The sequence below is a fragment of the Anarhichas minor genome, unplaced genomic scaffold (genome assembly GCF_050575085.1).
Source record: "Anarhichas minor isolate MPS153535 unplaced genomic scaffold, ASM5057508v1 ptg000011l, whole genome shotgun sequence".
Classification (NCBI taxonomy): domain Eukaryota; kingdom Metazoa; phylum Chordata; class Actinopteri; order Perciformes; family Anarhichadidae; genus Anarhichas; species Anarhichas minor.
Genome location: NW_027466457.1, coordinates 1,995,642 through 2,017,136, shown reverse-complemented (window position 1 = coordinate 2,017,136; position 21,495 = coordinate 1,995,642). Strand labels below are relative to the sequence as shown.

The window sequence follows — 21,495 nt, the reverse complement described above, 5'->3', positions numbered from 1 at the left end:
GTTCCGTAAAATAAGGTTTTTTTCAAATTCATTCCTCCTCTCGTTTGCTATCTCTTTCTATTACAATATATCCCCTGATTTTTTTCTCACCTCTTTATACTCACACCTTCTTCATCTCTCTCTTTCCTCATCCATCCCCTGATACTTTTTCTTTGCCGCCGGCTTCCTTACTCACTCTGCTTCGCTACCGGTCTGTAAGTGTTGTTTCCTCTCTCCGCACGCACACAAGCACACAAGCACACAAGCACACAGACTCCCTTTTGTGCTGCTCCTGTTACACATTCCCTTACCTCTCGCTATGAATCTCTCTCTTTCTCTCAATGCCGCCTCTCACCCACAGGCAAAGTCATCCCAGGTTGCGACGCCCCCCCCCCTCTTCGCCAATCAGATTGTCTCACTACCTCAGAGTTATTTTCCAAATTTCGCCACTAATTGGGTTCTCCTGCGATTAAGTCAATAACAACCTTCATATTAGAGTTTAATGTCCCCTAATGAGTCCATTTGTTGGCCAGCGGCTAATTAGGTCTGAGCTGTTTATAGATAGCCTAAACTAATTGATGGGCATTACTGAAACACTGCGTCAATCAGGAACATAGTTGAGCCCATTTCCACTTTTGGCTTGGAGCCCGTCCCACCCAAAACAGATTATACCGTTGTGGTTCATGGATCAGGCTGTATAATTTGTGAAACAGCTCAGCATTGGCATTAATGATAACTCCAGGGGAGCAAAATGAAATCCATTTAACATTGACTGACAAATCATCTTCCTCCTCAGCAAGCATTTAGTTTTATTAGTGTTGATTGTATACAGGATTTGTGCTGAGGAGGCTTGCGTCTATTGAGATATTCATATCTGCCTACTGTCACTTCAAGAGCAGTTACGCAGCGCACATGCATAGGCGTCTCACATCGGGACTTATAATAAAATGAAATACATAAGGCCCCACAGGCAACAATGGAGGTATATGAGGACAACAGGCCCTTGCAGCAGCTATCAAGCTGGAATCTTTGACAAAGTTTTAACAGATTCCAGCGACATGCCAATATCCTCCACTGGAGTTTGAGTCTGCGCGAGGCTTTGGCTCGATAAGGCAGTGTGTGAATGAATATAAAGTGAGCTGGAGGAGTCTGATATTGGGACTCATCCCAATCGCAGGCCCCTAGGTTAGCATGCTATCAAAAGGGCGGTTTGTTTGAAGCAAGGTTGTCTGTCTGCACACAGCTGCAGTTCTGTGATAAAGAGGAGAGAGGTTTGATAGGTGAAGCCTCCTGTCGTTCCACCCCTCTCCCTGTCTCCCTCTAATTCAATTCAACTTTAAACTGGAGTGAAACTACCAATATAAAGCATGACGATACATTCTTCTGTCCTTTCTGCCTCGTAGCTCTTCTGTATGCGTGTATCAGTGGTTGGCCAGTGCTCCATCTGGGTTGTTAAATATTTAATTCCTTACTGTGTGGAAGTTACTGAGTTAGGAGTGCAACTGGAGAGAAGATGCCTCTTTCTGTGCGTCTATCTCTCTCTTTCTGTGCCACCACCAAACACTCTGCATGCTTTGATTTTCTACAAGTATTTGCGTCTTTTAACTTACATCAAGGCCAACCATCTGTTAAAAGAACGCTCCAAATAGTTTTCCCCTGTGCCATCTGTTGCATCCATATCTATTTTTTTTTTCAAAGTTTCAAAATATTTTCATTCCTATTAGAAAAACCTCAGCATTATTGGTCCGGTTGCTCATTTTGTTTGGTGTGGTACATTCTGGTGAACTGTAAATATTTCTCTAATATGTAAATATGGTCCCGTACAAGCCACAATGTAGGGGGATTGAATGGTGGTGGAGAACATGTAAAAGTTAAATGACAGTGCTGTTTTACCCCACCCTCGTGTTGTCAAGATGGAATATAAGAAGTTATGGATTTACCTCCCATACATAGAACCACAGAGAGAAGGGAGCACTTTTAATCCTTCCATCATGGGTGTAATAAAGTGAACAGGATGTCTATCCAATTACCAAATTATGTTTGTAGTTCAGCCAAAAAAAAAAGATGGCCTGACAATTTACAAGTCAGGCTTTCAAAAATCCCTACTTTGTATTGAATTTTCAGTATTTTCCAATTGTTACTTTGTCTCAGCATTATTTATCAAGAGGAGTCTTCAAATTAAAAATGATGGTAAACTGTTGCCTTTAACCTTTCTTAACTGTTAGATGGCACCATTTGTTGTTATAGTTGACTGTTTGGCTGCCCCAAAGACCTTTTTCCATGTTGTGGGATACAGCTTATTTCACAGCCTGCTTCAGTTTACTTGTAAGTGAAGCTAACATGGCTAACATTATCCTGGCCCACTATTTTGTGTTCAATTGTATCCAATATTTCTAGGTGAAGCATTTTGGAAGGACTTTAGAATGTTGGAGCTGAAAGTAACTCCTATGACGTAAACACACAGCATCTGTCATCAATCTCCAATTGTTGGATGAATAATAAAACGGTTGCTTAAAAGGAACCAAAGAGGAAAACTCTGGATTGCAGGTGATGACTGAGGAGGATCTACAGGGAATCTCTGGAGGCTTAACTGAGAGCAACAATGTCCGGGCACCATGGCTGTGACTCCTCCTTTGGAATTGTATTGATTTATCATTTCATGTTTGTGTGCTCGAGACACAAAGTCCCTCATGACAGAACAACAGACACATCGATCACATGTGATGCACTGCTACAAGGTACAGTATAATGTAAGACCACGTAATATGTATGTAGTGTCCCATAATCAGATAGGTTTGCATAATATTTCTTAAGCAAGTTTGTGTTACAGAGATCCTTTGTAGGCCTAGCCTACTTCATTATTTATAGGTCTAGCAATTGAGGGGGGTGGTTTTCATTATAAGCATCCTCACAATGGGATTTAAAATTAATCTAATATTAATATTTTAATGCTGCCTCTTTGTGGTTATCTTTCACTCTTTTTATTAGTCTTTTTAGTTTTAGAAACAATAACCCCATACAAGGTTCTATCAGTAATTCAGGACTAAATGAGTCCTTGCCCAGAGCTGCTCATATCTTTATTTCATATCAAGGAAACCATATCAGTAAGCTTTGACCCTCATTTTTGTAGATGGAGGTTCTGTCCTCGCTGTCACCCATTTTCATTTATCCCATGTGTCGCCCATGTGCGTGCCGTCTCTGCTGAATATCTGCAGGTGAGATAACAGAACTTTGCTGAGACCGGAGTAACGGTGCAATCAAACAACTCCTGGTTTTGCCAGTGGGGACCGTTAGCGGTCCCTCGCCCGCAGTTTGAGAACCACTGTCCCGGACTGGGCGACCTCTGCTCTCCGGCTCTCTGCCTCCGACTCCGCCTCTCGCAGCACCAACACACGAGAGACCGTCTCCCCAGCCTGCCTGCCTGCCTTCCGCCAACCCCCCCCCCCCAAGCCCCTTCCAGCTCCAGTCTGTGCGCCCTCCCACTCCCCGAACGGACTACTTATGTCCCGACGCGAACCCACCACTCTCACGCTTAATGTTCTCCTAGTTTTGCCGGAAGGAAAAATAAAAAGTTGAACTTGAGAAGTAGGCTACGATAGGCAGTAGCGGAGCTGTGTCGGATAAGTTTTTTTTTTTTTCCTTCTTTGCCCCCAGTTTTCGGCCCCGCGGCGGGGCGGGACAGCAAGGGCAGAGCGGGGGGGAAAAGGAGCCCGTAGGATGTGGATCTGGTACCTTCTGCTTGGTTCTGGGTCAGGCTCAAGAACAGTTGGTAAGTTTTTTGAAAGCACACGGAAACTACTGTTGTCACGGCGCCGACACGCTTCAGTTCCTCCCTACGTACCCAAGGAAGGAAGGGGGGGGGGATGTAAAATCTTTTGAAGTGAGCTCTGTATGGTCGGCTAAAGCTACACTGTTTGGATGTTGTTGCTTTTTTTTCATCGACGAGTTGCCTAAGCTAAAACTTAGTGGAGCAACTTCTATTAAAAAAAAAAAAAAATAAGTTATCCGACTTTTCATTTCCATCGACTGAACGGGTTGTTTTTCTTTTGGTCTGGAAATTTGGGATTTGAAGCAGCAGTTTTATATTGTTTCGTGCATGTCGAATGGATACATGTTCCCTTCACTTGAGGGTAGTTTTGCTAAAAGACGCCCTCCGTGCCATATCCATCAGCTGTATGTTTTACTGAGATGGGGTTATAGTCTCCTCCAGGTTAGGTTATGACCGAGAGGTTGTTGACAGGACACTGTTGACAAGTCAATCTGTTCCCCGGCCCCGCCATGGCAGCTGGGGCCCTAGTGGAGGACACTTGTACAGGAGAGGACAGCCAGTTTGCATTAGTACTCCTTTTTTAACTATGCAGCTGTAGTTTTGGGCCGGTATCCCAGTCAGGGACATATCTGGTCATTGCAGTTTGCTAAAAAAAAACACACAATGTACACACAATGTCCATTTCACCGATGGCCTGCAGTGGACAATCACAGTTAATGCGAAACACGTGCGTAATAATCAGTGATTCAGAGGTAAACGGCCTCGAATGATGCGTGAACATCCTGATAAGGTATATGAAACACGAATATATATATATATATATATATATATATATATATATATATATATATATAACATGTGTGAACTATATGCTGCAAGTTCTGATATAATGACACCAATTTAATATGAATGTCCACTGTACAGATGTTCAACACAGTAACTATTCGTATATGTAATCCATCTGCACCTTTAAGGCTTGTTAACCAATTAGATAGAATGCTTGAAGGTAAAATGTTAAATGTACTTTTAAAAAAATTATTATTATTTTTTTTAATATTATTTTCTCTTATGGGACCTTTTCTAAAGTGTAAACAAACCATTTTGAGATTGCACTTTTTTTGTCACATCTACAGTATAGTGAGTAACACTAATGTGTTAAACTGGTATTGCAGGTGCATTGAATGGGCATACCTACACAAGCTCTAAGATGCTCCAGGTACCACACAGGTCCTTTCTGGGAGATGTTTTGACATGGCACAGTAGCAAAGGCTCAGGAGTAAGCGATACAAAATAATGATGGTTGGTGATTTACATTTTAGCTGCTTTGGTTTCAGGGTTGTGACTCTGTGGATGCTGGCTCACTGTCACACGGTCGTGGCTTACTGGGACACTTTGATAGGTCATTAGTAACACCTGTTGCTGCTTCATGGCAAGCATGTGCGCATGAATATGTTTGTGTCAGTGCAAGTGAAGTGTAAATATTAGGTGTGGAACAGAGATTTAGTGTTGGCTGCCAAACCCCGCCCCCGTATGCTCTTTTGGAGCAAAATATGTACACGTGATTGTTGTCTGACATATTCCTGCAGTAGTTTCTTCAGTATTGCTGATGTGTTGTCAGCTTTGAATGAACAAATTGTGCTTCAGCCTTTTATTAGCTCTTAGCTTTTATTAGCGCTTAGCTTGACCAGGTTAAAAATAATGTCAACAAGACTCTCTGTGTTTGTGTGTCGCTGTGCTGTATTGGTGCCCCGGCCAGTATGTAAGTTCTATATCATTACCAGCCACTTTTGTCCTTTAATAGGACATTGCTATTGGTTAATATTCTAGCTATATATATATATATATATATATATATACATGTAAATGTGAGTGCAGTTCATCCCCTGCACAGTGTCATGTGGAACCGAGGAGTCACAAACATCGTTATGCATGCTGTAAGCAATGAACTCGCATTAACACTCAACAACAGAATCATTCATTTAATACATTTCCACAACAGCGGCCAAAATTACTGCAGTTCACAATTTGGATTATGAAACCACCTAATGGAATATGTGAGCCTTGCAGATCAGCGGGGTTCAGTCTACCGATGACTCTGGCTGTAATACTCAACAAGGTGTAGATATTATTTTGTAGCTTTACATACTTAATGAGCCGTACAGTACACAGGATCGTGTATCAGCAGGCACAAGCAGATTTCAAGACTAAAAAGACTTTCACAGTCTGTATTACATTTTACAATTTGCCAGAAATATGTGGGTTAGATGCACAGCCTGAGAAAGTTCCTCAATGTTTAAACTTATCAAGTGTCACTCCCAGTTTGCCTTCTTTTTTAACTTTATATCTGTGTGCTTTTGGTTGATAAAATGGTTGTTGTAGTTCTTTTATTTGTTTTAGCTCAAAACAAATAAAAGAGTGCTCAAAACCTGTGTTCCAGTACACGTACAGCCTCTGTCCCGTGGTAATAATGAGTTATTGAATCCAGTAAAGACCGCTTTTTGTGGGCCAACTCTCTTTCAGAGGATGCTTACAGACTTTGTTTTGCGCTCTGCAGCCTTGCACTCGCACACGCACTCAAAGCTGCAAGACATAAATCAGTGCCATTATGTAATGTAAGATTTTGCCACGCGACCCGCTGATGATGGAATGTTGCAATCCAGCAGCAAACAAGGCAAATTTATGGTATTGGGCTGTGCAGCCTGAAATTACATTTAAGATGTTCAGCTGGTCTGCCAGGCCATGCACCGGGGGGGTGGGGGGGGGTGTATTGATATGAATTGAGGTACATATCTTGCTTCTGTGTGGAGTTTTGGAAGAAACCTTGATGCTTTACATGTTGCTGTGATGCTCTCCAAGCGGAACAGCTCAGGGCTCGCCCGCCACAACTGCGACAGCACTATCAAAGCTACTATCTGCGTTACTTTGTTTTTCCAGAGTCTTGTATGCAAAGAGACCGCACACACTCTCCTGACTCTAAATACGGCTCAGTTAGCCACCTGACATAGCCACTTAAGTATCTCCTCAATCAACACAAATGTGCTCTCCGTTGCCTGCTCTGTGTTACCGGGCCACACACACACACACACACACACACACACACACACACACACACACACACACACCGGCCAGGTGGTCGGATTTCTTTCATTCAGAACCAAAGACGGACTATTCGGCTCATTTCCCCCTTTGAACGGGGAGACAGAATCCCATTGTCTCCTGCTTATTATGCTTTGTATTTCTGCACTGTGGCCGGTTGGGCCCAATAAACCTATATGCTTATCTTTGTCGTGTCTTTGGAACAGGGAAGAGAGAAAGAGAATGTTGTGTGTTTGCGCCGGCTGACATGGTTGATATGCTTCCAGCCTCAGTCGCACAGAGAAGGCCAGGGATTAAGGAGGGCCAGCGTGGCTTTGGTTTCCCAGAGCTGGTAAACGAAGCCACATGACCAGAGTCAAGTTTCAGAGTGTGATGAAACAGAGCGGCTTTAAAGCAAGGATCGCTAATCTTCTCCAAATTTATTTTGTTATATTTGTTGAAATATTGACAAATGCTCTGACAAAAAGAAAGGTGGGGGAAAAAAACCTGCAGCTGTGTCTCTCTGTGACTGTAAAAAGCCCGTCCAATCATTTCATTCAGGCAGAATGAATTACCAAGCCTTAATTACTGTAAGCATACATTTGCTGGATTCTGTTTCATTATTTATCAGTCAAATGGAACAACACATTACGCAGCAAAGCATATTTGCACGGTGTAGGATGTTTCACCAGCAGGTGTAAGTCATATTGTGTTGTTCTCTGCGTGGGGACGTACGTAGGTTCTGTGTTCGTTCTCTTTGAGCATCTGTGATCTATAAGTCATGCAGCTGAATGTTTCATGAACCCTGGGATATCCGTACGGATCGAAGGAGACAGAGAGAGACAGAGAGGAGTCAAAGTTACTGGAACAAAGTTTGGAGACAGCTCATGACATATTGATTTTGGGATTGAGTTTAACTAATTTGCCATGAAGTGATGCACACGCTCTGTTAATCCCTGATGGTCGCCTCACATTAAAACGTCCGTCTTGGAAGAATCTGCTTATTTACTGAAGAGAGTTGTTTTGAGAATGCTAGCCACTTTGTCCACTTGTGAATATATGACATGCTCGCTTTTCACCTCATATAGTGTTTGCTGAGTACATTGTATGCTATCTCTAGTTATTCCCAGTGGAGGTAACCACGAGGACAGTTTGTGCTCGACATTGATTTGAACCGTCTACAGAGCCATAGCTTAAAGGCAAGGGTGACTTCAGATGTGCTGACACGTTTGTTTTCAAGTGAAGCCCAAAGAGAGAATGTTTTTTTAAGACTGCTGCAGTCTCTTAGTGCATCTTGCAGTGCACATACACATTCCCACTGTACTGGAGGACAGGAGATTTACCTTTCACTGTCAAGTTTTACAGTCGACTGCAAGGCAGAGACATTGTAAACTTACTGCAGTTTTACTGGAGAAGAGATGGAACTTCAAAACTTTATTTGTCCCACTTATCAATTCAAACAGCTCCTCTCTCCTTGACTGATTCTATTGTTTTACAGCTTAGAATAATTGACAGTCACTCACTGTACATGCCCAGATAGTGAAGCTGCAGCATCCCATCCGGGCAGAGTGAAAGGAAAAGTTAAATGAACTGTGACTGAAAGAGAAGAGGAATTGCAATGCGGGAACCAATCACATGTGACATTGGTTGTATATTTTATCGAAATCAAGTAACTTAACTGATGAAATACGATAGATTCAGATGCAAGCTCTCCACCGATGATGTATCTGCCCAGAACAAGCAAAGGTTTTGTAGGATCATGTATCAGCAGCCTGACAGTCTGGCCACGTTTGGTTTGTCCTCACTATGTAATGTGCACCACCAACATCTTGTTTCAATACGAATTAAATAAGAATCACAAACTTTAGGTACCTTAAAACACTTTAAATAGGCTACTGAACTCAAGCTGTGTCCCAACTCAGGAGCTGTATCCATAGAAAGAAAGTCCACGATGAACGTGATCGTTACAGTTGCCACACCCATTCTGTTTCTTGTTGCTGTTTAGTCCAGACAACTGCAGAGGATGTTCTGCTACTAACATGTTCATTCTATCACTGTGGAAGCTTTTATTTGTGTACTTTGAGGGCAGTTAGGCTTTTGGATATACCCAGATTCAAGGCAATTTAACTTGTCTCCATGTTATAGCTGGAAGAAACCCATCCCAGGTTGCTTTGCAGGTCATAGTGCGAGACTCTCACAGTAGACTGCAATTGCTTAGATCTTTTTTACATGATTCGTGTTGAACATTTGAAATTAAAAGTCTTGCAGAGTACGAGCTGTCAGACGTCTCTTGAGCTGAAGTTTTGAGCTTTTACAAATGCTTGACCCTGAAGTTGACGATAAACTGTATGGTGATCTATGTCTTGGAATGCAGACTTTGGAGGATCTGAACTTTGCACGGGGACCCAGTTAGAGATACGGATCATTTTGTACACATTTTCTCCTTTTTATCCCGTCACCTTGGATTCCCCTCTTCTACCTTCCTCTACGGTGTCCTCTGAGAGGAGAGTGACCTGCTCTCTGTCTGTCAGACAGGGACGGACACTGGCAGGCTGACAGCTGGCTCCCCCCGCTGTCCCCCGTGATCCGCCGTCATTTGCTGTGCTCTGTCTCACAGCCAGCGTGGACAATGACAGGCTATTTTGGGCTGAAATTCCAGCATCCTGCTGTCAAACCAAACAAACACCACCTTAAAGGTCAGCAGACACCCACAGAGGAAACACAGATAACATTAGGGACACCTATCCTCTGTGTGTTTCTCTACCCCGGTGAAAATATAGGTGGTGTGTGTTTTTCTATATTTGGTTCTTCATATGACTTTGATTTGATTTGAGGTACTGAGATGACTATGGTGCTGAAAATGGACTCAACAACTCAAAGAATTGCTCCGTTTGTCATTAGGTGAAGTCGGGGAAAATAAAAGATCTCTCACTGTTTGGCTGTTTCCAGTCTGGATCGGCCACAGAGGAATGAGGATTGTAGACAGAAGACTGAAAACTGGTTATTTTGCGTCTAATATTTTATGTAATTTTTCCAGTAATTCATAGTAATGTAGATAAAAAATGCAACTTTCTCTTGCTGTTCTATTGCAAACTTGGAACAACTTTCTCCAGTGTGAGGGAGCTACGTGACATCTGGTTGTAAATTCCGGAGAACTGCAAAAAGTCGCAGAGGACAATTGCACATATCAGCTGCCAAATGCCTGCGGTGATGATTATGCAGCAGTAAAGTTTGGTGCAAACGTACCTTTAGCTTCGTGCATCATTGTTTTGTGATTGTGATGCAGTTCTGGCAGGTTCATCGTTCCAGTGAGCGGCCCAACTCCATCCACCAGCCTTTGACGCTGTAATTGGGTGCAATTTTCCAACCATCTAATCATAAGTCAAATGGTTATTTTGACGAGACACACTTTTTGATTGCAATCACACCGACATTTGTCTTTCCTCGTTTCTCTCTTTTGCGTGCCAAGCGTGATTACGTAAGCATTCAGTGTCCTGTCTGATGAATATGCAAATTGTATTCATAGCATTGTGGGTAAAATCTGTTTTAGAAGCACAGCGTTGCTGCTGATGCATTTATCTGCAGGATTAGATGAATCTTTAGGATCACAGAGACTCTTTTTCTCCTTCTATTACACAACACAGGGATTAAGGATTGCTTAACAGGTCAGGCGTAAACTCAGAGTCCGAGAAATGCTGGCTCATGAAACTCCCAATTTGCTGGAGTGAAACTCCCAATCATAATTGAGGTGCTGCAGAGTGTGACATTTCAGTGATATGCAGAGTGCACGGAATTTTCTTTCCCCCTCTGAATGTAATATAGCGGTGTGTGTGTTATTGATAGTAATTTGACAGATTCTTTGCATGCCATGGAGATTTTTGCACGCCACGATGTGTCTTATTCCAGTGAGCTCATTCTCAGAGCACACGGACATGGCCAGGCATGACGGAGCGATACTAGCAGGCCGATAAACCGTCAGTTACACTGACATCCAGCCCTGTCCGTGGAGAGAAAGTACAAGGGACTGATGTGACCCGCCCTTCTCTTCGCACCAGACATACAGTATAAGTGACGGTGCCAACGGAATTCTATTCACCTAACGTTGCGTGTTCGCTCACACGGACACGCGTGTGATTTAGCAACCTCTCTGGTGAAACTCCAATCTAGTGATGTAAAAGCTATCATGCACTCGAGGCTACTCCTCCAGGCGAGTGCACAAATGAACAAATAAGATCAATCTCAATTCGGCTGACTTGAAATAATTGCCTATTTGTCACAATTAATTTCAGAGCTTTGACCCAAGACCCCTTCATATTGATTTTGAATTTTCCATTATTACATACCTGAAAAGCTGCTTGTTTAATGGAGCCGAATCCAAAGAATTAGTCTCTGTGTTAACTGGATGATATAAGGGTCAAGGCAGGCAGGGGTAATTTGAACACCGTTTTAAGGAGGAGAGGCGAAGTGATGCAGAAGCAGGAAGTTAATGTGCGGAGGAGACATGACTCCTCCTCTGTCATGTCACAAACAAGGCTTCACCCCTTGAGCTTTCAGCCCCTTTCTTCAAGTGTGCACTCTGTTTGATTCCCCATGCGTTTTCTCTTTCTTCTCTAGTAGAGTCAGTGTGTATGTGTGTGTTTGTGTATGTATACGGTGCCGTGTGTATGCACACTATATATAGGGTAATCCTCTCTTGGACAGGCCCCAGGGGAGGCTTATCTTCACAGGAACTAATCACCTGGTCGCGCCTGCTGTTTACAGAGGCAGTCTCACCAGCCAAAATCAAATGCAAAACCCATGTTAATTGCCTTAATTCTGCTTCCCTGTCAACCATGGCTTGGCAGAAGTGCTAGGCTACAAAATTAATTATTTTCACGTGTTCAATGAATACCAAAGACCAAAGAGGGCTCCTGCTCCTCAGGAATGAGAAGCAGAAAACCCATTTTTACCCTCAGATATTTTCAACAGGGGAGAGCAGAAGAGAGGCAAGGGAGGGCAAATGAAAGTGGAGTTGGGTTTGTTGTGGAGTGTGTGTGTGTGTGTTGGGGGGGGGGGGGGGCAGGAAGTTCAGGCCTGGTTTAGGTCATTATTGGACCAAAGCCATTAGTCTTGCCCGGGTCTGCTGTGTCAGAGATGGTAATTGAGTCCGTCTCTATGCAGCCTTCTCTAATGAGAAGCTGCAGGCCTTAGATTTGACTAATTTCTTTTATGCCCTGGCCGATACGTCAGCCCGGCCTTCCTGTGCCTAATGACTCCAGATACCTCATGAAGGATTGGTGAGATTTCCAAAGACTCCGATGGAGCTTTGTATTAATGTACTTCAAAAGTTAGTGCGCTCTGGAGACTTGTCTAATGACATTCATAGGCTTTTGATGTCCTGACACTATGCACTAGTGCACTATGCTGCGGATCAAGAGTGGTAGTGTGTGTGTATATATATGGGCAGTCTTTTTCTAACCCTTTACAACTAGGAAAACAACATAATCTTCCTCCACATCAAAACAAACTTGAGGTATGAATTGCTTTTTGACAGTAAATTCTAATAATATTGAGCAAATGTATTATCTAAATTCCTATGAGTGTTAATTTGAGGGAATTAAACTACAATGAAATTACCAAAATGCAAATATGTCATGCCCACATACACAGACAATGGAATGTCCATCAGTACAACATCAAACAGGTGATCTGACCTTTCTGGTGCTGCTAAATCTCCCAAGTGACATTTCCAAAACGATAAACGTGCATACGCTGGAAACTAAATGAAAAAAAAAGGTTCCTCAATACCTACATGCTTCTGTAGATGCCCTGACCTGTACACGCTGTCTACGCAGCCCCCCGGTAGAGATGAAAATCTCTTCTACAGAAACCAGTCAAGCTGGTAAACATCACATTTTACCCTTATGTGAATCTCATCTCCACCGTGTCCGCCATGGGTCAGGAGCTGTCCTGAAGGAACAGCACAGCAGCTGATTATGATGGATTCCTCCTTGACTGACCTCTGCAACCAGCCACACACTCACACACACACACACACACACACATATAGACACTCGGAAATATATGGACACAGAGAAATGTAAACACTCGCATAACTGTTGATGCTCAAAAGTGTGACAGTTGGGGAAGGAAGGCACATTCATCCAAGACATACTGGAGGTTCAGTCACATATGGCTGCACATGCACGCTGTAAGTCTGCATACACATACACGTTACCACATAAGGAACTGACCCTCTTGCAGGTTAGCTCAGATCAGCACCAGTGAGTCTTCAACCAAACCCAATTAACTTGCCACAAACTCACATGAAAGCAAATAAACCCACTGGGGAAATAAAAAATAAAGAAATGCTTACAAAACACAAGCCAGAAGAGTGGGAACTGCTTTCAGATGGAGGCCATTTGTTTTCATTTGGTTTGGTGTATTTACCGGTGCCGTGCAGAGCGCTTTAGTAGTGTGTCTCTGTCAGACCAGCCCCCCTCCAGCCCCACCCACAACCACAGATAGCACTGGTGTAGCTGCAGTGAAGAGAAATTGGTTGTGATGGCGCTAATCGCTGATGCGGACTGACGCACGTTCAGTCACCTGGTCAACAAGCCGCTAAAGCGCTGCTCTTTGCGTTTTCTCCGGCTTAGAAGTGGAGCGAAGGCCATCATACACAAGAGCAGCGGAAGCTATAGAGGTTTAAAGGCGCTGCAGCTCTGGGCCTGAGTCGTTCGCATGTGATAGCCTTTTCTCAATGCAGTGTGAGAGTACATTTTGGCCATTACTGGGGCTCTGTGTGTGAGTGAGTGTAACATAATTCAGGCTCTGAGTAATACAGCTGATCTCTCAGAAGGGAAGTGGAATCAGATGAAGCAGGCTCACCAGCGACGATGGCAACCAGTGATGGCAACCAGTAGACACAACGGGGGGGGGGGAAGGTCATCACGTCGACATGGATTTAGATGAACATAATACGGTCCGCGCAACAGCAAATGAACATCTCCCAAAGCATCCACTTTCTTTCACACAGCGGAGAGAGAATAGCTTATCACAGAGTATACGAGAAAATCAGACGTCCCCATGCTGTGAACTCATCCCTGACTGTAATTACCAGTCGGGAAAAAAAAGAAATTGGTCACCAAGTACTCTCGTGGCCTTTCTCATCGCCGTTCATGAGATTTCCTGTCACGTTGCTTCTCTGTCCAAGTTAGCCTTTTAAAGACGCCGCATAGACTGAAATCGTATTGGAATGACCTTTTAGTTACAATATCGTCTGCCACGGTGAGAACTACTCACACACCCGTTACCTTTTAAACCAGAACCCTCCATTTGACTTATTACCATTTTGACTCATCAGCATTCAGTTGAGTAGATATTTTATTATACAGAGAAAAAGAGAGAGGAGACAGATATGGAAGAGGGAGACAAAGAGTCACAGGCAACGACCACTGGCACTCTTTTCCCTCATCTGCATTCTGTTGGAATAAACATTTGCCTTGTAATGCTCCTGTCATTTCCCCTTTACCCCTTCTCCTTAATGCAGTGTCTCTATCTCACATCCCTTTATTCCGTCTCCCGCTCACCTTGTGCCCCTCTCTTTCTGTTCCTCTAACGCTCCCTTTGCCCCAGTGTTTTTGGCAGATATAGTTCACTCACACTGCTTTTCCAGCCCTGCAGTGACTCCATGGCCCGGGCTACACAATTAAGAGCTCATTACTTGCTAATACACAGACTAGAAGATAGACAAAGGCAGCCTGTGCCTTTTTTGTTGAGCTCTCCCCGCTTCCATCATTTTATCTCTCTCTCTCTCTCTCTCTCTCTCTCTCTCTCTCTCTCTCTCTCTCTCTCTCTCTCTCTCTCTCTCTCTCTCCCCCCCCCCCCCCCCCCGGGACTTTTTAAGTAAAAGAGTGCAACTTCTCTCCCTCCTCCTTCTCACTCCTCTCATCGTACCCACTGCTACAGTACATCTTCTCCACGGTGCATAATGAGTGTGTGCTAAAAAATATATATTATAGTTCAATTTGAATCCCTTTACCATTGTTTCTATGAAATGAAATGTACTCTCATCTAACACACCTATGACTTTTTAAATGTATGCATTAAAAATGTATGCATCATTTTCTGGATCATTTAGCATCCCGCTAGTTCATCTTTAAAAAGCAATGCCCTTTTAAGAACTAAATTGCAGATGTTTTCCTCCTGTCATATTTGGAGCCCATAGAGGCAAACATGAGGCTCACAGGTGTACCATAAGGTCAGCGCTGGCAGCTTCCCTCTGGGCCGCTGTCTGCATCATTCCTCACTCTCTGGCTGGCTCCGCAGGTAACGCCGGTTTGCTCAGTAAGGGGTCTCGCGTCGTGGCGCCCGATGAAGGGTGCGCGCTGTTTACCGGTGTGTTCTGCGACAGTCGACTGCGTGATGAAAGAGACGCAGGGGAGTGTTGACGTTTGGTTTTGTGCCGCTGATGGGCCAACGTGGGGAATCAGAATGAATGGAATAGATGTGTTTGTTTGACAGGAGAAGCTCCCTCCTTGGGATTGATGAGGAACTCGAGCCCAAAAGAAGATATTGGTCTGACCGTATTGGGTTCTTGTACTGTGTGCGCATTATGTCTATTTTCGTTTGTCTGTGTGTCAGACAAGACGGGTTTTTTTTTGTCTGAGCGGTGAGCAGCTTGCCCGCAAATCTCATTTTTGTCATCGTTCTCCTCCTCATCCTCCCCCCCCTATCTCCATCAGCTCCTCCTCACTGTGAAGGTAATCCCAAGGTGATGTTAATAGGCTGGGATGCTGTTGAAAATGCCACAGTCATCTCTTAGAGGATTAGATGGACAATTGCTTCTCTGAAACCCTCGCCAAGAGGTTAAAACAAAACCGCAACAAAACTGCTTTTCTACTAAACTACTAATGTCGTTTCTTGGACCGTAACATAACCATAATATGACCTCTATATTGAGCTTCCATCGTAATGCATTTATGTTGTGATCTCCATTTTAATTCAACCACAGATAGACTCATAAACAGCCAAAATAAAGCAACGCTACGGGACTATAGGCTCGGTGTGAGCTGTGAATACAGATTAATGAGAGACCAGTGTGTGCTTAATAGGGCCTTGTTTGGCCAAGCCAGGCTAATTTGGCCAGTTACTGTTCCAAAAAATCCAACGGCAGTATATAAGGCAGTCATTGCAAGGTCTATTTCATGAAGGAGAGGCTGCTAATGAATACATAATGGCAAGACAGAGGCCAATGAAGCAATCAGTGTTGTGCTCATGTTGGCAAAGAGCGTGTTTGTTTGCAAAGTAAGTATTTTTGGTTTCCATTAACCTTTATGTATCCAATACGTAAGAACACAGAAATGGCTTCAGGGAATCAGTCGCAGGGAATTATTGAACAGACCTCTGTAATTTGTATATTATATTAAAAACAACATGCAGCCACTACTTTATGCAGCTCCGTTCAGAGGAGAGATCCGCTGAATTACTTTCTCCACTGACCCTCCCCCCGTTACCCTGCATGAGTTTACATCTACTTTAGATTGAAATCCATGTTCAGTGGAACCTAATTTAAGTTTAGAATTTAATAAACGTAATGTAAACAAATGTAGTTGATATTGACACGTTCCAAATCATACGTACATTTTTCGTTAATAATAATAAATCACATTTGTTTTGGTCAAAATCATGGTTTCTCTTTCTCTTTCTATTTTGTCTCTTCAAACTGGTACACTGTCTGTGTGTCTCTGCGTCTCTGTCTTGCTCTGGGACTAGTTCAGCCCACACACGATCTACACTATCAATAATGCAGCTTCTTTAGGAGGGTTTGTCTGTGCCCCTCCCTTCCAGATGCCTGCTAGTTGCTGCGTGGTCACATCCTAGTGTTCTGAAACCAGAAATAAACTCGCTATTAACGGACATTTTATACTTCATTCATATTGTTCATATTGAAAGCACTTAAAGCTGGCGGGGCAAGAGGTCGCTGTAGAGAGCTGAGCACTGACTGCATAGCTGCAGGCCAAAATAAAATGGTAGCTAAAGCAAGAAGAAGAAACAGCCACAGTATCACACCATATCGTTCATATTCTACTTGAACACATTTTGTTTACATTTATGCAGACCACAGATGGATTGGAAGGGCATTGAAGCATCAAGCGAACTATCTTCAGGCAAACCCATGTGGTGCAGCCTGCTTGATTTGGAGTTGGATGTGTGTGTGTGTGATTTGGATTATTTACAAGTTGTTTTTTTGTGGAAATAAAAGCTGTTTGTTTTCTGAGTAATGCTCTCTAAAATCACAGTTATCCCTCAATGTCTGTGATAATACCATAAGCTATAGGAGGTTAGAAAACGTCCATTTATTCTGGCATGTTGACTGTAAACAGCACCGCGTCAGAGAGAGTAGATCCAATGCAGGAACACTCAAATAACCTCTGAGATAATGATTGTATTGGGATGTTGCCATATTATCCTTATTTTCAGAAAAGAACAACATTGTGAAGAATGAAAAGCCAATGACAATTTTTAGTCCATTAATGCAACATGACTGCTGCCAAACCTCAATCAAGGTTTTGCCATTTGTGTTCACATGCTGTTAAAATTCTGTACAGGGCTGTGCTTTGGCAAACACCTTGTAAAATGTAAAAATAGAGCTGAAAAAGAACTTGCTGTGTACCACTTGGTCTATACGTAAAATATTGATAACTCGGCGGACAAATTACATCAAAACTACTCAAAAGGTATTTGTATTGCACATAGTCGCACTTAAGTAAAATGCACTTTATGCAATTATATGAAAACAATGTGCAGATTGTATTCTCATTGTGTTACTGAACACTTTTTCTCACTAAAATACACTTGTCGCAACTTCATTTGAAAATAAAATGCATCCTGTATTCTTTTCTTATTGTGTCACTGACCTCTCTGAACTTACAAGTAGACGCCATAAACATCTTTTGAAATAAAATAAAGTTGTCTGTCACCGTGGCTAGGTCCTTCCCATTTATTTTCCAAATCCTTCAGGTTTAGTTTTCAGAAACTCAGCGATGTTACCGGCTCTACGGCTCTCGTGCTGTGGTGTCGTGATGTGGTGTGACGTAATCGTAACATTCCACTCGGCGGTCTAGTCGTCCAAATATCGCACGTCAGGGCTACTCTCTCTGCAGGGGGGATTTTGGCCGGGTCATGTGACAGGCCGGGGGGGGGGTCACTGGCCTTAGCTTAGAAGGAAATAGACAACGACATCTAGCGTTACAGGAGCGGAGGAGGAGGTTTGACACACACAGGGATTTGCAGCAATTCAAAGGATATTTTAAATCTGTTTAAAACAGGATTTGTTTTTTATGTATCGAAAAAATGATCGCGATAGTAAACTGTATCGATATTTTTGCACAGCCCTAATACTGTACATGTGTGTCATTTATGTTGCCTTCAAAGGAAAAATGACAAAACGTCATGCTAGTTGGTTGGAAGTTTATACAACATTTCATGGATCTTTTTCTGCCTTTTTTTTATTGCAATACAAACAACAAAGGATATATAACGAGATGCTGTAGAAGGGAATGTTTTGCACATCACAAGGCTCATATTGTGTCCTCCTTCCTTGAGGAATTTACTCTGACTTTCTGCCTTGAGAGCCCTTATTTCATTATACAGCAAAAGCTAAGTCCCAAAGACAAACAATTGCCTCGTTATCGTGCCGCATGGATGGTGACTAATCCTGCTTTAGCTGAGAGGACAAGCTTGTGGTCCATTGTTTGTTGCTCTCCAGATGCACCCTGGGGGATTGGGCTTATGCCCCACCTGTGAGAACTGACCAGTGCTTTGGCCAATCCTGTTGAGAGTTAACCGCTCTCTCCTTGTGAGATTGGTGCCAGAAACCTTATTAGATTTCGTTTGACAGTGTGTGGTTTTTGGGACGTCCTTGGACTGTAATTCCTTCTCCTAGGATGGTGAAGTCGACTCAAGTCTCATTTTCTTCTTTTTACACTTTGACTCAACATGGAGAAGGAACCAACCCATCTACTTGGAGTCATTTTAATACATAGTATTATGTTCAATACACTACTGCAAAGGATTAAAAGTACATCAACTCCTTCGTACTTATCAAACATTCCAAAATCATTGCATATGCAAATATGGAGATGCTTCCATGCACCGTGTTTAACTTTTGATTCTAAGCATGTGTGTTGCAGGAGGTCTGTGATTGTGTTTTTGCATTAAATTCATCCAGACGGGTGGGTGGGTTTAGAAAGTCGCTCTTTTTATCAACGCCTGTTTCCTCAGGATATTGGCACACGTGTGCTGACATTTTCACGTCATTAGTTGCGCAGACAAATGTGTGCGTGGCTCAGAAAGCTCAGTGCTGTTTTGTGATATGAATATTTAAGTGTTGTGTGCAATGGGGAAAAGTAGAATATTGCTGCACTGCTGACTTAAGTGACGGAGGTGGATTCATAAACAGTCGGTTTTCTTTTTATCTCTTCAGCAGCCACCACGCTGCTACTGTTTAACTTTCTTGCTCAGTGTGCCTCCTCCGCTCTGTCTATATCTCTCTTTGGTGATATTCAAATGCACGGTATGCCAAAAAAAAATAAAATGTCTTCTGCGTGTCAAAAACAGAAGAGGAGTGTGCTCCTGCTTAGCTTAAAGCCAGTGACACCTCGGGACAGAAACAGAGAGGAAGAAATGGCATGTTTTTATCGTGATACATTGTATTAGTGCATTGGAAGATGGGCGGCGCTATAAAGAAACAAATAGTGATGTTTTTCACCAAATACCTCGATAATATTGTAGGGTATACACACAATGTGTCACTCAATGAGATTTTTGATGAATAATCATCAGTAATGTGGATATAATGACTGAGTGGTTAAAGGCAAATAACAGAACAGTCTGCTAAGTTCAGAAAATTACATAACTGGACTGTAATGCAGCCTTTAAAACCAGGTATGCCATATTAGAATATCATAATATCAATATAATATTGATGTATTGCCCAGCCATACTTCATGAACTAAATCTGAATCCTCATAAGTAGAAACATGTTCTACAAATTAAGAGGCCAACAGGTGCTGTATACAAGATTGGGAGCATTTCTATCACAATATTCAGTAAAATATGCGACCATGACATCGTCATTTATGCTTTCTGTTCACCGATAATCTCTGATAACGTTACATTGTAAACAACCAATCCGTGTTTAAATGGACAGGAGGAGAACAAATAGTTACATTATGATGCGTTCAGGCTCTGGTCAGTGAAAATGAGTATTGAGCGAAGATAAATTATAACGTTGTCATGATGTGTTCACACGTAATCTCTAAAATGTAGTGTCGGTAAGGAACTTAAATAAATGCAGTTGGTTGAAGGAGATGATTTCACAACAAAATAAATTGATATTAGAGACCTGTTTACCTCTAGCAGCTTATAATACATCATTACAACTACAAATCACAAGATTTGTTTTAATCAATGAAAACACAATCTTTTATTTGCTAATCATTTGAATTGTGTGCCTTTTATGAAAAACACTATAAATGACTTTAACAAAGTAAAAGGATAACATTTTCTTCAGGACTTCAGAGTGGTTGAGAGGATTTTTGGGACGGTGGCAAAAACAGCCTGGAGCCGTGTAGACCAGCTGCTATAACCAAACAACAAAGGGATCTGTATGTGCCAATATGGATCATCAATGATCACCAATTAGTATCCTGATCAGGGATCTGTTAAAGTTATATTTGCTCCCTTTTTTCTTTTGTGCTGATCCGATCCGTGACTCTGACCTGTGAGAGCATCCCAACCGTGACGTTTATGATCCGCTGCACCGCTAATCAGAAGTATATGGAGCAGGGAGGATGTCAGCCGTCTGGCCTCTCATATTCACAATCCTCTACTCTGGGAACAACACAGGCTCTGGCAGAAAAGTCTGACTCACATCAACCCCTTGTCTGTTTTTCTCTTGTGGGGAAGTCTTATTTTTGGAGTGTGCTACGCATTAGACGCTGCAGTAAGAGATACGACCTACATATTGAGTGCACCAGTCCCACCACCACGTCGACGTACACAGAACGGCCTTAAATAGGATGCGGCATTTTGCATTCTTGACAAATCAAAGCATTTGTCTTATTGTAGATACATGTAGCTTCATGGTGGACTCCATTTCAGTGGATTATTATTTTGATGTATGTAGACAATTAGAGAAAACCATTGTGTTCATCTTGAAGTTGCCCAGGATTAGCTACTGATCACTAATGCATTTCGGAAAAATATTGGAGGTTAAGGGACGTTTATCCAGAATTCTGGGTTTTATTTTAAAAGCATACACCCATTTTCTTCATCAAAAAGAGCTTTTGATTTACTTCCCTTAGTGCCATGCCGTTATTCCGCTCATTCCTACAGTTCTTTCTTACAAATGCCCCTTAATTTGCATCTTTGTGGGAATTTACTTTTGCTAGAAGAATGAGCTTTGACGTGTTATCCACGACACAATAATGGTTGCCTCTTTAGATTACAATGATCACTAATATAGTTTACTGAGTTACTCAAACAAATTTTTGTCTAAGGAGGTTTTCTTGAGGATGCATCACATCTTATTAATGCGAGTGTTCAAATGTTATTATCTAGTGCTTGAGATCTGCTTGATGACTTTTGATTTTGCTCTTTATTTTAAAGCCTAATTGCATCCATAATCT

At 42.5% G+C, this 21,495-nt stretch overlaps 1 protein-coding gene across 1 annotated transcript in view; it reads left to right on the top strand.

Annotated features, from left to right (window-relative positions):
* The first annotated feature begins 3,036 nt into the window (after positions 1–3,036).
* Positions 3,037–21,495, top strand: part of ldlrad3 (low density lipoprotein receptor class A domain containing 3) — a 64,947-nt gene continuing 46,488 nt past the window's right edge. The window contains exon 1 of the mRNA XM_076088849.1: positions 3,037–3,748. Within this exon, the coding sequence (XP_075944964.1) occupies positions 3,697–3,748 (52 nt within the window). The 5' untranslated portion in view covers positions 3,037–3,696. The remainder of the gene's footprint in view (positions 3,749–21,495) is intronic.